The following is a 13,906-nucleotide window of genomic DNA, read 5'->3' as shown; positions in this document are numbered from 1 at the left end:
ATGTTCCAGCAGCACGTGGGATTACTAATTATCTATGTCACTTTCCCCACCCACACCGTTTCTCCGCACATTCAATCGTACGTTTGCCGTGATGCAGGAGCTCATGGCAGGCAGCCTTGGCATGGGCGAAGATCAACGATGCAAAAAGAAAAACAAATGTAGCAAGCCCATTGACATGAATTCTTGAGAGACTTTACAGCACGATAGGGACCGATTATAATCAAATCATACACAAGAGAGCCTTTGCTTACGGTACCTCGGTCGCCGCGGGCCATCCAGCGAGTTGGCGGATTGATTCGGCAAACTGGGCGCCATAAACATCTGGGCGGTCAATAGATTCACAAATGGCCTTCGCCACGGTATCCACATGAAGCGCAGGTGTAGTAAGGGCACCAGAAAGTGGTCTCAGTGACTCTGGCATGTAGGAGCTGCGCAGCATATCCGCCGGTGACGGAATCGGGATACCCGAGCGACGGTGCAATCTGTGCAGATGATTAGACGCATCAATCATAGTTGCAGGTACAGTAGACCATGGACGGTTGTGAGGATGATACATCAGACCGGGGCGCATAAACACAGGACGAAGGATGTCTTCTGCCATGTCACTCAAGCGCTGCTCAGCCTCATACTTGGTGCTGGTGTAGCGCGAGGAGATGATAGGGCGCATGATGTCCGCGGCTGATAAAAAGACGAACGGAATAGGTGTCCTCGCCCCATCGTGAGCACGACGGTGTTGTGCTTCTATCACTGCCTCGGCGACCGTGAGAGCTGCATCACGGTTCATCCGTTCGTAAGTAACAGCGTTTTCTTTGGACTCAGAAGCAAGAGGATTCGAGCCCGACTGCAGACCCCATCCCTTAAACAGGCCTTGCAAAGCACCCAATGCTGAGCCGCCTTTACCCTTATATGACGACTCAAGCAAAATGCCGATCGTGTGCACCACAGCTGTGCAAGATGCAGCCAGATCACGGTATGAATTCTTGTCAAAAGCATCAGCTTGATGCCAGTGCATATGATCGGATGCCGTCCATGCTGGAGCATGACCTCGTGGCGTACGGAACGGGCGTCCGCTGCCACTCATGCTCACGACATCCCAACCACGCGATAACGCTTGCTTGCATACAGCTGAACCTATTCGAGAAGGTTAGGCACTGTCTATCTCATAATACGACGCATGCCCGTACGTACCGACAAATCCGTTGCCACCAACAACCAACAGGCGTTGAGCTGACGTCATAGTATGATGGATGATAAAATTTTGGCAACAGGCTGGAGTGACAATAAAAAGCAGCACGGATCAAATCCAGCGAACCAACGGGCGAGGGTATGGCGAACGCAGCTAAAAGTTTTTTAGTAAGTTGAATAAGTGCAAAAGGAGCACCGACGAAATAACCTAACTAAAGGGCAAGACTGGGCAAGTGGTCTGATGGCGCAGCGCAGACATAATATCCAACGAGCGGGCATCAGACGAGATTAGCATCGTTATACAGTCGCCGGCGCGCATGTGACAAGTGTAAAATGAGGCTCCCTCTTCTGTCACCTCTCTCTTCTCCCACTTGTCCAATAACAGGCCCGCACAACTCGAGCTACCCGCTGGGCTCGCATCTTACACGCACGCACTATGTGAGGTGAATGCACAATATACGTGGTCATAGCGAGCGAAGATGCATCATAGGAACTGAATTTTGGGTGCACTAGATTGCTTTCGTGCAAGCGCCGTGAGTAGTATACGAACAATGTATCGCGCCACCCTCAAGGCGCCAGTGCCGCTGTATAATGCAGAAGAGCAGCAGATCGCAGAGACTGGGCCGCCGATTATTTGTGCGCCTGCCACCCCAACGTGCAAAGACGACCAGCGCGCGTACAATCTAGTTTCATGGAACGTCCTCAGCGACACAGTGACGTTGCCCACGAGCACTATGCGCGCCTGCATGGCATCAGCCGTGTGCGGAGATGAAGGATACAAGACAGATGAGCCAACGAAGCTGCTCGAGCGCACCGTGGCTCAGCTTGCAGGCAAAGAGGCGGCTTTGTTCTGTGCCAGTGGCACCCAGGCGAATCAACTTGCGATTCATGCCCACTTGGCGAGATGCACGCTACCCAGCGCCGTCATATGTGATTTTCGAGCTCATATACACGCATGTGAAATGGGCGGTATTGCATACCATTCGCGAGGAACAACCGTGCCACTCATGCCGAGGAACCAACACCATTTGACGTTGAAAGACATCCAGACACACTGTGAATCCCACGGGTCTACTTATGCCACACGAGTCCAAGTCATATCGCTGGAAAATACGCTACAGGGCATGATTTTCCCGCACGATGAAGTGCAGCGGATCGCTACGTATGCGAGGGAGCACGGCATTATGATGCACTTAGATGGTGCTCGCTTGTGGAATGCCATGGCAGAAACGCGCATGTCCCTCGCTGAGCTTTGTGCGCCTTTCGACACAGTTAGCCTGTGTCTCAGCAAAGGTATCGGTGCACCAGTCGGGACGATCCTTGCTGGATCGCAAGCCATGATTGAGCACGTGCGCTGCCTACGCAAACTGTTTGGTGGCATGATGCGACAGACAGGCGTTCTTGCCGCTGCGGCGCATCAAGCATTGCATGAGAATTTTCAGCGCCTTTTTGCGACACATGTTCTAGCGCGTCGAGTCGCAGCACGTTTGCAAGAACGTGGCGCCAGGATCACAGTGCCCGTGGAGACGAACATGGTGTTTTTCGATGTGCCTGACAATGGGCCTGACATGGCAACACTGCAACAGCGAGCAGCAAGCCTTGATCCACCCATCCGGATCGGACATGGGCGCTTAGTCGTGCACTACATGACTAACCCATCATTGCCGGAACGATTGGCTTCCTTGCTTGCTACCTAACGAGCCTGTTCATTCATATCAACGTCTTCTGTGATGGCATTCGCAGATGTCCCGCCGTCCCGGTCGCGATGGTCATTGCCTTCGCGTTCGTTCTTCTCATCGCCTTTTTTGTCTCCTTCAGCATCATCCAAGCTTTCCTGCATGCTCGTCTGCACCTTCTCAGCATCCGATGAAGCAGCCATCATGGTTGCCGCTGCTTCGTGATTCATCTTCTCTTCTGAGCCTGGCTTGTCCTGCTTCGCTGCAACAAACGGAGCGGAGGGCTCGCGATCATGCAAAAGAATAATGCCGCCACGACCAGCCGTAACGGACATGTCCAATTGACGCGCCGAGCTCGCATCGGCACGCGGAAGATTCGAGCTTACACCAGCGAGCGGACGCACCGCCGTGTAGCGAGCATGTGGAGGGAACGACATGTACTTGAGCTGGAATGGTGTCACGCGCGAGCCGTTCATGAGGCGAGCCTCGTTCGGCTCTTCCATCTTGTGATTCAACTTGTTGCTGTGAGGGCCGTCAGGAGATGTTCCCGACGTGTTCTGTGCATCATGTGGCTGCGACTTGGACGTTGCAGTGTCGTCATCTGCGTCCGTATCCATAGACTCGAGGGCCTTCTTCTTTTCCTTCGTGCGTTGACGTGCCTGCGACTTGGCGGTTGTACTGAGGACTGCCGTCTCGACTTTTTCTGGCTTCTTCTCAGTTGGGCTCTGCAGCGGCGGTGGATAGGCAAATAAACTTGGGCGTGCATGGCACACAAGTTCCAGGGCAGGAAGCTGAAGCGACTTGGTGATGCCCAGGATTGCCGTTGGAGTGAAGGCGAGTGAAGCGAAGAACGCCATAGGGAACCAGTACCAGTACTGGGTAAAGAGAGCCATTCCCACGACGGCTGCCGCATTCGTGCTTCCACCAGAGCCACGCAAGCCCATCGTGACATTGCGACCACCGGCGTCAATCAGGCCCTGAGCAATCGCAGCGCCAAACTTGGCCATAGTTTCTTCGTGCTTCTCAGAGATAATCTTCTCAAATGTCTTGCGTGCTGTCTGAACGCGCGGGTTGAGCTCTTCATTTTGCTGAATGAGCACCATGGCTAGCGCCATACACGCCGCTTGGCGCACGAAATCGATCGTGTCTTTCGTAAGTGGCTCCAGAAGATCTAGGGCCGCGTCCAGTCCGGTACCCGCACAAGCAAGGCCGAGAGCCATGGCTGCACCGTAGCGGAGATGTGGGTTATAGCTCTCACTCAGCAGCTGGACGAGCTCCGGCACATGCTCAGGCGAGCGGAAGAACAAGAAGCCAATGGCAATCACCGACGCACGTCGCACATCATCACTGCCATCCGACACCGCCAGGTGCAAAAGACGACTGACTGATGCATGATGACCTGTGCCTGCATAGGCGAGAGCCACGGTGTAAGCACCGCCGTATCGCATCGTCGCATCCTTGTGGGACAGTAGCACATTGATTGTTTCGTCCGCAGCAGACTCGCGGCCGTAATGCAAGAGGGCAATGCCAATGGCTAAGCCGCGAATGATTTTCTCGTGCTGCGTCTCCTGGGCGTATTGAAGCATTTCCTCAGTCGCCTGAGAAGAGCCTGTGCCAAGGTACACCAGACCCATCGCATAGCCAGCTGCTTCGCCACTCACGGCCGAGTCAGAGAACAACACGGTCCTCAAATCTTCATACACTTCTTCGTTTTCCGTCGCCATTCCCGCGGCACCTAAGCCTAATGCAGCGCCATGCTGAACAACTTCGGCCGCATTCGTTCGCAGAGTCTTTGTGAGCAAATCAAAGATCGGCTCGCCGTGGTTAGTGTGGATGAGGCCCAAGGCAAACAGACTGCCACCTTCCGAATACACGCTGCTGGCACGGCGAACCATTCTCAGGCGGCAAATATGGGCGCAAAAGATTCAGGCCTTCGTCAATAGTGCCTCGGTGTAACACACCAAGCGCAGAAGTCGCTGTAAACTTGCTCCAGTTAGACGCCTTGGCAAGCCAATCCAGGTTCTCACGCAAAAACTTGTCACTCCCTGTGCCTGCGTTCATAAAAGCATTTGAAAGACTCACAGCGGAATGGTGGGCACTGTAATGAGCGTCTAGAGCATCCTTGGTAGTTTTCAGAATGGTCAAATCAGCATGATTTTCATTGTGTAAAAAGTCTCGGTACAAGTTAATACTTTCTTTTCCACTAAGGATTGACATAACTTGTTTTGATACAGCATCTTCTGAGACCTTTTCAATATCAGCACGCACATGATGCAAAAATTCTTGCGTCGCGCCTTCCACCAAATCAAACGCTGTCTGATACGCCACGAGCGCGGCATGCTCGTCTTTGGCTGCGCACCGCACAAGCGAACGCAACATTTCAGATACTGGCTGCGGCTCATTCAAGTACACATAGCACTGAGCCGTCGAGAAATAGTCTGGTTCGTCTAGCGATTGGAACAACTGAACGAGCAACTGTAACACTTGGCGTCGCACTTCAGGCACATTCAGAACACGAATCACCATTTCGAGGACATATGATAGCAAGGCCTTGTCCTGCGTTGTTTTGAACACTTGTTCAATCACATCCAACCGACGCGACTCGAGTGCAATACCAAGCACCTGGTGATATTCTTCGCTCTCGATGCACCGAGCAATCATCTTATCGATAATGGACGTGAAACGGGGGCTGAGTGGGGGCGATTCAGGGGTGTTTCTTTGCACCACATACTGATCAATCGCCTTTGATACAACAGTCTCGACGTATTCACTGCGTTGGTTGACATCGAAGAGGGCTTCAGCACCCAAGGCGAACGTGAGCGCGTCGTCAAATTCGCCAAGGTAAAAGTAGATCTTCGATACAACTAGAGCCGCAAGATGACGCTCAGGAAATGTCTCGTCTTCATACAATTCTTCAAGACGTGTGAGTGAATCGGCCAGCTCTGTCCAGAACCGATCAACAAGTGTGTTGAGTTTTTGTAACGCATAAGCTTGCAGCTTTATATCATGCTCATCAAGCAAGGCCGTTACACCGGCCACAGATGTCAATGCAGCTGCCATATTAGGCAGCAGGTTCGTGTGGTGGTAGTGGTAGTGGTAGTGGCCAAGGCTGGTAGCTCCGGTGGCGCTGAACGAGACAAACGAAGTAGCTGGATGCCAAGTCGGCGAGCGAGAACGACGCGCGGCCCTTAAGAAACGGGGATTTATGCACGCATGTAGCCGACTAACGACAAGTCCTCAGTTTGTCCACATCGTCACCCGCTGGCGAACTGGCTAGCTTCCGGCTGTTGAAAACCCGCGGCTACGACGACAGCGCTGGGCGCTAACGGCGTATCAACGTCCACTCAAAAAACATGGCATCAAAAACCTCATCGCAGCGTAAAGATGGCGGTACGTCTGGTTGTCTATTCTCACGCATGCGCAAGAGATGGCCTTAAGAATCCAACAGCGGCGGAACGAACTACAGACAATCGTCGAGAAGATTGGCGAAATTGAGAGCGATGCTGATGAGCATCGGTACGTTTGTCCCACGCGTTAAGATGTATGCTGACGCTTGTGTGTGCAGCTTAGTGATCAAGACTCTGAAAGAAGTACATGAGCGGGAGCCAGACCGCACGTGCTTTCGGCTCGTGGGCGGTGTGCTAGTTGAACGAACAGTGAAAGACGTGCTAGGTACACTGCAAACAACGATGGATGGTGTATGTATGACTACAGGGAATGGGGATTCTGTGCGAGAATGACAAGCGTTGAGTTGCAGAAACTGACACAAACTAAGCTGAACAAAGTGTTAGTAGAGCTTGCGAAGCAATACAAGGCAAGGGAAAGTGAGCTTTTGGAGATGCAGCGAGAGTTAGATGCTTGACGCGCGAGAAAAAAATTGAACGAGATTCAACGTAGACATGTAACAACACGCTTTATGTTTAAGTGGTCTTTGTAGAGATAAAACCAATAATATGAGCAAACAAGCATGCACTTTAAGTTGCACTCATGTGAGAGCACATTTGCACTTAGATTCACACATGCCGATGCTGGTTGAACGACATCGCAGACTAGTCAAGACAAATTCGTCGATTAGAAAATATGTAACTATGCATCCACGGTGCGGAAGCCCTTGACCTGCACATGTGAGTTTCCACAAAAGACGATCATACCTTCGCTTCCTTCAGTAGGTCCTTGTATAGCTTGGCAATAGGTGCGCACACCTGGTAGTGGTTCTCACCCTCGGCGCGGTGGCACTTCTGCAGTTCTTCATGTACGAGGCGCAACTGCATGACCTTAACCCATTCATCACGAATGACTTCTTCATTTTGCTGCCGCTTGGCTATGGTATAAGCCGCCGCATTCTTTTCACGTACCAGCCGCGCTCTCAGGCGTGAGATTCATGCTCATGACAGCGGTCGCTGATGAATCCAAGCCGTGACGGGCGAAGCACACCAAGAGGAGCGAGTGTAGGCATTCGGCCGAGTTGCGCCCAGCGCATCATGCGACGGACCATTGAGGAAACTCAATGGAGGCCCAGGTAAGCGGCACGAAGCTTTCTCGGTCTTTAAGGCGCGCTAGTCCGGCTCCCTTTGGTCAGAGCGTGGCACCTCATGGGCAAGCGGAAGCGTAGTGGACGCGATACAGCGTCAAGTGTCCTGCTCAAACAAGAGGCGCATCATCCAAATGTGCTGTCTGGACGGGTAGTGATTCCGCAGAAGCGTTGGTATAGACAACGCGCACATGCGAACCCGTTTTCCGACCATTCGCTTGCATATCCATCACAACCTAGTGAAATGGACTGGTCTGTGCATTATCCAGAAATGTGTGCCAAAAATGCGCCCGAGCAGAGAAAGGTCGAGTTCGCGGACATTGGATGTGGATTTGGCGGTCTACTGATGCGTCTTGCGCCATTATTCCCTGATACACTCATGTTGGGCATGGAGATACGTGCACAGGTGACACAATATGTCGAGGATAAAATTCAAGCGCTACGTCTGGCACACAAGCAATCTAAGAATGCAGGTCTTGAGTCGGAGCAGGGGCAACAGCAGCAAGAGCAGGAGCTAGATGCTGAGGACTCAACGAGTGCTGATCCAAACGACGAAGACTCCGAGGAACGACGGCACAATGAATCGCTCGTCAAGCATGCAGGTGATGTTCCAGGAGGCTACGAAAATGTCAGTGTAATTCGCACAAATGCCATGAAATTTCTACCGAACTTTTTTGAGCAGGGTCAACTCACAAAGATTTTTTTCTTGTTCCCAGATCCGCACTTCAAAGCTCGCAAGCACAAAGCGCGCATCATTTCACCCACTTTACTCGCAGAATATGCATATGTTCTGCGCCCTGGAGGCATTGTGTATACGGTGACGGATGTGCGGGACTTGCATGAATGGATGGTCAAGCATTTGACAAACTTTCCACTGTTTCATCGCATTCCAGACGACGATGCATCCTTGCAGCATGATCCCTGTGTTGATGCAGTGATGCATAGCACTGAAGAGGGACGCAAGGTCGAACGGAATGAAGGGGACAAGTACTTCGCTGCGTTCGTGCGACTAGATGACCCGCCCGTTGGCGAAGAGTAAGGCAATTCGGTTTATAGCTTATCTGTATGTCGAGACAGTTAGCAACTCACTGTGTATTTCTGTGTCTTCGAAATCATTTTTATCTCTTTCTTCTACAATGAAATGGATACCCAACAATATGAGAAGCGTTCATACATTCACGCTATGTAAGAAGAACGAGGCGCGTCGACATTTCTGCTTGTGCACTAACGAGCTTCGAAAGATACGATACCATGAAGACGTCTTGCAAATGAGACTGGAAAAGTGACTCGAGAAGAGATTCGTCAAGACCGGCCGGCACGACACCAATTGTATCACTCAAGTAGCGACCAACAGCTTTATCGCCCTCGACTTCGCCAGCCAAGACACGGCGCACATATGTAAGCACGCGATCAAGTTTGGCCTGCACGTCTTCGAGTGAAGCCTTCAGGGCGTCAAGATCGGTGATATTCTGGGGCTTTGGTGCCGCGAGATGCCGCAAAGCAGTCTGCTCAGGAGTGGACATGAGCAAATGTGTCGGAAGGGACAAGAAAGCGCAGTCCTCAGGCTTCGCCATGGCACCTAACAATGCGCTCACGTAGCATTGTACACCAAGGCCATTAGCTTCGTCTGCCACATTGGTATTGAGCGTGAGATGAATCGCTTGATGCGGCGCCGTTTCACGTGAATAGTGGTCCTGAATGAGGGCACTGTTAGAGTTGAGCTCTGTATTAGTTGAGTACCAGCCCAGCACGACTTCATCCGGGCGTACTCGGAGGTGCAAGTCTAGCATACGCCGATGGTGTTCGGCATCGAGATGAATTTGCCATGGATCTTGACTTTCGCCGTGCGGTACGGCAAATGCATTACGGACTTCCACTTCAGATTCGCTTCGCGTACCCAAGAGTGTTCCAATGACACGCGGCTGAGATACATCACGACGTAGGTAGTGGTCCAAAATCGAGAAAAGCGCGACCTTACATTTGTGTTAGGAAATCAGTGCTCGAAAGAGAGGGAGAAAATAAAAAACAGGCCGCAGCCCGTTATGTCAATACGTACAGGATGGACCTTGACGGCTGTAATAGAACGAGAGTGAAAAACGCCAGACGCGGCTGGCGGAAAACTTAGGTGTAGCGCCGACGATGCAGCCAAGGTACTCTTTTCTGCCATGCTGTGTCGTCGATGAAGAAGGTCAAGACCGACGAATCCTCTTTGGAGGGGTGCCACGTGGCTTAACTGCGGCAAAGCTTAGGTGGGGTCTTTCGTGGACAGACAGGCACTTTATCACCCTTCTCCTCGGTTGTTGTCATAATAATGGCATTTTCGGAAGACACGAAGGTTCGTGCTTACAAACAATATATGCGTATGACTGACCGTGCAAGGAGCGGATTGTCCGCATCGTTGATATCGCAAAGACAGTCGTGCACTATGGATGGTAGGTGGCAACATCTGGAGTAGGAAGAAAGGAGGCATTAACCGAGCAGGGTGCCGTTTGTCATTTACGTCGGATTCATGAGCAGCCAGCCACGTCCAAACCTCCTCAAGTATGTTCATGTGTATTAACGTCGTTTAGGATCCTCAGCCCTCTCTCCTGAGTCGACTGTCTGGGCTCTCATGTCAGGATGCGGCTTGCACAGGATCATATAGTGAATTGCATCCCCCGCCGCAGGAGATGTGGCATCAATCACATATCCGTTACGCTCGTAAAATGCTTGTGCTTGTGTATTTGCGCTAAATACCGTTAGTACCACTTTACGCATGTGCGCCTGCCATGCGAGTCCTTCCAGAGTTGTAAGGAGCCGTGTGCCTACATGACGACCTTGCCATTCACGCGCCACTTGCACCTCGTAACTATGAGCAAGGAGTCAGCTTTCTGAATCATCATTTCTAACATTTCCACGTACCAGTACGCGACTTCCACGTCGCTTTCCCCTTGCAACGAATAAGGATCCTCAGGTACTGTATCATCTGTGTCGAATCGCCACATCACAAACCCTTGCAGTGTATGCTGGGTCTGTGGTTTTTCACAGAACCGGCCAGATCGACGCTGAGCAACGCCTTGGAATGTCAGGGTATTTTCGTGATCTTCGAATGCTAAGAGGAATCGCGACTTTGGATGCAATAGTTCATCGCGCTTGAGCCACGGATCCCACGAGCTTGTCTCATCATACAAAGCCTTCATATTCTGCTCAAGCAGCTCAAATATACGCTCATGCATGTCTCGAGCTATTTCAGAGGCGCTTGCCACGACGATTCTTACGTGGTGCGAGTTACTCAAAGCACGTTTCTTCAAAGCGTCTGACCATGCCTGCAGCTGGTGCGTCCGAAGCTACGTAAGTTGTAATCACATACTCGATGCGCTCTAGCAACGACGCGCTCTGCACGACTACGATCAGCAGATAGCCTCCTAGGCGGCATGTTCTTTCTCCTCCGAACCCAGGAAAGCACTCCGTCGTCCGTCCTTAGATGTGACGCTAATCAACCTAAACTCGCTGCTTGCACGTACGCATGCATATTGCGCATGTGCGTGTGTGGCGTGTCTCAGAAACGTAAGCGATGTAGGCATTCATCATTGGTCCGTGCCTGAATCCCCGATCGTCATTCCTTAGCACCGAGAACAAATGAACCAAAAAAAATTTGGCTGGGTGTGGAAAAGACCTGGGCCGCGACTGCCCACGAGAGCCAGTACAGCGAGTGATTCATTGACTTTGCCCCGTGGGAGAAAGCGCCCAACAGTGTATGGAATGTCTGAGTATAGCTCGACTTATAATTTTGCTAGTAATCTTCCAAAAAACATGGCAGGTTCTAGCGCGCTGCGTTCACCCACAACAAAATCTCCGCGGCATGCACCACAACATCATCACCGGCGGCACAATAGTGCGAGTGGTATCAGACACGTCCGAGAGTCCTTGCATGCAATGTCCGTGAAACTCAATGATGGATCTCGCCAAATCAATCAATATCACATCCTCAAATGCCTGGGTCGTGGCATGTTTGCGACAGTGCATTTAGGTGAGTTTGTCGATGAGGATGGACAACACCAGTATGTGGCCATTAAGGAGTTTGACAAACGTCGCCTGTGCCGAAAGCGCCATATGGATATGCGTGTTCAGATGCGCGGGAATTTGCGCGCAATGAACGACAAAGACCCACTCTACCTGGTGCGTACGGAAGTGGCCATTCTAAAAAAATTATGCCATCCCCATGTGGTGAGGCTCTATGAAGCGTTAGATGATCCCGATGAAGACAAACTGTTCCTTGTATTCGAGAATTGTCCGGGCGGTCCACTATATCACATCGAGCCAGGTAAACAAAGTGAGTGTATCCCTGAGGACAAAGCTCGCATATATTTCCGACAAATCCTTAGTGGCCTAGACTACATACATGCAAATGGCATTGTGCATCGCGATATCAAGCCAGAGAACATTCTTTTAGTGGACGATAATCAGTGTAAAATCACGGATTTTGGTGTATCGGAGATGGTGTTGGAACCCGGGGATAATCGTGTCAAGCGTTCCGTTGGTACACCTGCGTTCATGAGCCCTGAGCTGTGCCGTATGGGCTCAAAACAATCGTCTCACGGATGTCCTGATGATGTGTGGGCTCTTGGCGTCACACTTTATACCATTGTGATCGGACACTTGCCGTTTGATCGAGAAAATCTCCTGGATTTGTACGATGCCATCCAATACGATCAGCCAGATTTAAAAGGAGCCCCTAGCGCCGAGTGTCGCGATCTGCTCTTACATATGCTCGATAAGTCCGAGTCTACACGCATTACTGTCAAAGAGATATATAACCATCCTTGGGTTACACAACACGGCAAAGAGCCAATGCCCTTGCCGGCTGCCACTGTACACGCCAATTCGGAGCTGCCAGAGGTCACTGAGGAGGATCTTTGTTGCGCTGTATTTCGTATTTCAAGTATGTTCACTGTTGCACGTGCCGTATCGAAGTTCAAACGGGCTGGTTCCCGGCGCGATAGTCGATCAACGAGTGCATCTGATGACTGTGATGACCACGGTCAGAATCCGCCTAAGATGCGACCAAAGAGTGTACCTGGCTTTGGATCGTCAGATATTGACAATTGGGATGCTATCTATGAGCAGAGCGCAAGCTTCCCGACCAAAAGTAGGCAAGTACAGTCTCCTGTACAAGAGATCGCCATGGCTATGTCTCCTACGACCACGATGGACCGGGCAACGACCGAGCCTTTCTGCGAGTCCTTGCCTCAAAATGATGCTTCACCTGGCATCCCACTTTCAGCCTCCCCCGACAATGCAAGTGACCCAGTCATTTGCGTATCGTCACCAACAGAAGTCGACAAAATCGTTTCCCCATTTTCTACGTGACGTCCGTTTTCACGACATGCCGAGACACCTAATTAATCACATGCTCACACGAATTCACCTCGTTTTTTTCATCTAATACGTACACATACATACACTCTCACAACCACTCACACTCACACTCACCCACACGCTCTCTATGTAATGATAACAAGGATTTTGAACATTCACATGATGCATACTAAGGATATTCAATTTACTTTTTAGGCCCTCCAAGCTGTATAGGTTAGTCATACTGTTCGCCGGGAAACTAGTCGCAGTCAATCGAAACATACAGGGAGACCAATGTCTTTGCCTAGGGTAGTGTTAGCGAGTAACAACACAACGAATTTGGAATTTGCCACTGCACGTACCACGCAGCTTCACGCCGAGAATGCGTTCCATCTTCGCCAAAATTTGCGCATGAGGAATGGCCTTGCCGCTTTCATACTCTTGGATGACAGAAGGCTTCTCGTTGATGCGAACAGCCAGGTCCTTCTGCGTCATACTCTTGGCCTGACGGGATTGACCAATAATCTTACCCACAGAGGGCGGCACCCTACTCGGAGGCGGCACATCATCTTCACGGTCCAGCTTGGCAATACGCTGGTGATCCGTGCCCTGGTGACCTTTATTGTGTCCCGCCGCCGCTGTCGATCATGTAAGCCAACGCGTCCAATGCAGAAGGACAAGGTTTGCCTGGTAAATGTACATACTCTTACGGTCATTCGCAGTCACAGCACCGACCTGCTTGGCCCGCTCTAGAGCAGTCGGACCACGAGGGCCACCACCCCCGCTGCTACCACCAGGCCGGGCCTTACGTCCAATCACTACAGTTTGATCCCAAGCAGACATGTCTCAAGATGGTCGTAGGAACAAGAAGACAAGTCGTGTAGTGGAGGTTACGTATTTCACCACGTCACGCCGCGCGCCCTCCCACCCCGGCCTTATACCACGTGGTCATGAGCATTCGGTCTTTTTCCATCACGCTTCGATCTTTGCATCCAGTTTGATGATGACGTAACTACAGCATCACGCTCGCCACGACATGGCCCATGCGTCATTGGTTTGTCGAAGACGCCGCCTAACACTAGAGACGGCTTCATCCCATGTTGTGCAGCCTAACACACTGCCGATACATGAAATTATGTGATGCGCCTCGTCGTCTCTTTCCAGTTGAGGCTGAAAA

At 51.3% G+C, this 13,906-nt stretch overlaps 10 protein-coding genes across 10 annotated transcripts; 4 read left to right on the top strand and 6 right to left on the bottom strand.

Moving 5' to 3' along the window:
* Nucleotides 1–247: 247 nt before the first annotated feature.
* MGL_1951 (uncharacterized protein) lies at nt 248–1,081 on the bottom strand (the record flags this gene model as incomplete). The annotated part of the gene is made up of 1 exon (XM_001730900.1): nt 248–1,081. The coding sequence occupies one exon, from the start codon at nt 1,079–1,081 to the stop codon at nt 248–250; it is 834 nt and encodes a 277-aa protein (XP_001730952.1).
* Nucleotides 1,082–1,736: 655 nt separating this feature from the next.
* Nucleotides 1,737–2,617, top strand: MGL_1950 (uncharacterized protein; the record flags this gene model as incomplete). The annotated part of the gene is made up of 2 exons (XM_001730899.1): nt 1,737–2,347; nt 2,581–2,617. The coding sequence occupies 2 exons, from the start codon at nt 1,737–1,739 to the stop codon at nt 2,615–2,617; spliced, it is 648 nt and encodes a 215-aa protein (XP_001730951.1).
* Nucleotides 2,618–2,878: 261 nt separating this feature from the next.
* MGL_1949 (uncharacterized protein) lies at nt 2,879–4,585 on the bottom strand (the record flags this gene model as incomplete). Its single annotated transcript, XM_001730898.1, has 1 exon — nt 2,879–4,585. The coding sequence occupies one exon, from the start codon at nt 4,583–4,585 to the stop codon at nt 2,879–2,881; it is 1,707 nt and encodes a 568-aa protein (XP_001730950.1).
* Nucleotides 4,586–4,685: 100 nt separating this feature from the next.
* MGL_1948 (uncharacterized protein) lies at nt 4,686–5,921 on the bottom strand (the record flags this gene model as incomplete). The annotated part of the gene is made up of 1 exon (XM_001730897.1): nt 4,686–5,921. One exon carries the CDS (start codon nt 5,919–5,921, stop codon nt 4,686–4,688), a length of 1,236 nt encoding a protein of 411 aa, XP_001730949.1.
* Nucleotides 5,922–6,288: 367 nt separating this feature from the next.
* Nucleotides 6,289–6,723, top strand: MGL_1947 (uncharacterized protein; the record flags this gene model as incomplete). Its single annotated transcript, XM_001730896.1, has 3 exons — nt 6,289–6,377; nt 6,427–6,559; nt 6,637–6,723. 3 exons carry the CDS (start codon nt 6,289–6,291, stop codon nt 6,721–6,723), a joined length of 309 nt encoding a protein of 102 aa, XP_001730948.1.
* Nucleotides 6,724–7,453: 730 nt separating this feature from the next.
* Nucleotides 7,454–8,431, top strand: MGL_1946 (uncharacterized protein; the record flags this gene model as incomplete). Its single annotated transcript, XM_001730895.1, has 1 exon — nt 7,454–8,431. One exon carries the CDS (start codon nt 7,454–7,456, stop codon nt 8,429–8,431), a length of 978 nt encoding a protein of 325 aa, XP_001730947.1.
* A 142-nt stretch (nt 8,432–8,573) lies between these two features.
* Nucleotides 8,574–9,559, bottom strand: MGL_1945 (uncharacterized protein; the record flags this gene model as incomplete). The annotated part of the gene is made up of 2 exons (XM_001730894.1): nt 8,574–9,365; nt 9,449–9,559. 2 exons carry the CDS (start codon nt 9,557–9,559, stop codon nt 8,574–8,576), a joined length of 903 nt encoding a protein of 300 aa, XP_001730946.1.
* Nucleotides 9,560–10,196: 637 nt separating this feature from the next.
* Nucleotides 10,197–10,607, bottom strand: MGL_1944 (uncharacterized protein; the record flags this gene model as incomplete). The annotated part of the gene is made up of 1 exon (XM_001730893.1): nt 10,197–10,607. The coding sequence occupies one exon, from the start codon at nt 10,605–10,607 to the stop codon at nt 10,197–10,199; it is 411 nt and encodes a 136-aa protein (XP_001730945.1).
* Nucleotides 10,608–11,307: 700 nt separating this feature from the next.
* Nucleotides 11,308–12,741, top strand: MGL_1943 (uncharacterized protein; the record flags this gene model as incomplete). The annotated part of the gene is made up of 1 exon (XM_001730892.1): nt 11,308–12,741. One exon carries the CDS (start codon nt 11,308–11,310, stop codon nt 12,739–12,741), a length of 1,434 nt encoding a protein of 477 aa, XP_001730944.1.
* Nucleotides 12,742–12,934: 193 nt separating this feature from the next.
* MGL_1942 (uncharacterized protein) lies at nt 12,935–13,572 on the bottom strand (the record flags this gene model as incomplete). Its single annotated transcript, XM_001730891.1, has 4 exons — nt 12,935–12,955; nt 13,014–13,033; nt 13,092–13,367; nt 13,434–13,572. 4 exons carry the CDS (start codon nt 13,570–13,572, stop codon nt 12,935–12,937), a joined length of 456 nt encoding a protein of 151 aa, XP_001730943.1.
* Between the last annotated feature and the right edge of the window lie 334 nt (nt 13,573–13,906).

Source organism: Malassezia globosa, assembly GCF_000181695.2.
Source record: "Malassezia globosa CBS 7966 chromosome Unknown mgl_sf_4.1, whole genome shotgun sequence".
Classification (NCBI taxonomy): Eukaryota; Fungi; Basidiomycota; class Malasseziomycetes; order Malasseziales; family Malasseziaceae; genus Malassezia; species Malassezia globosa.
Note: the sequence above shows the minus strand (reverse complement) of the source record. Positions and strands in the feature narration are given on the sequence as shown.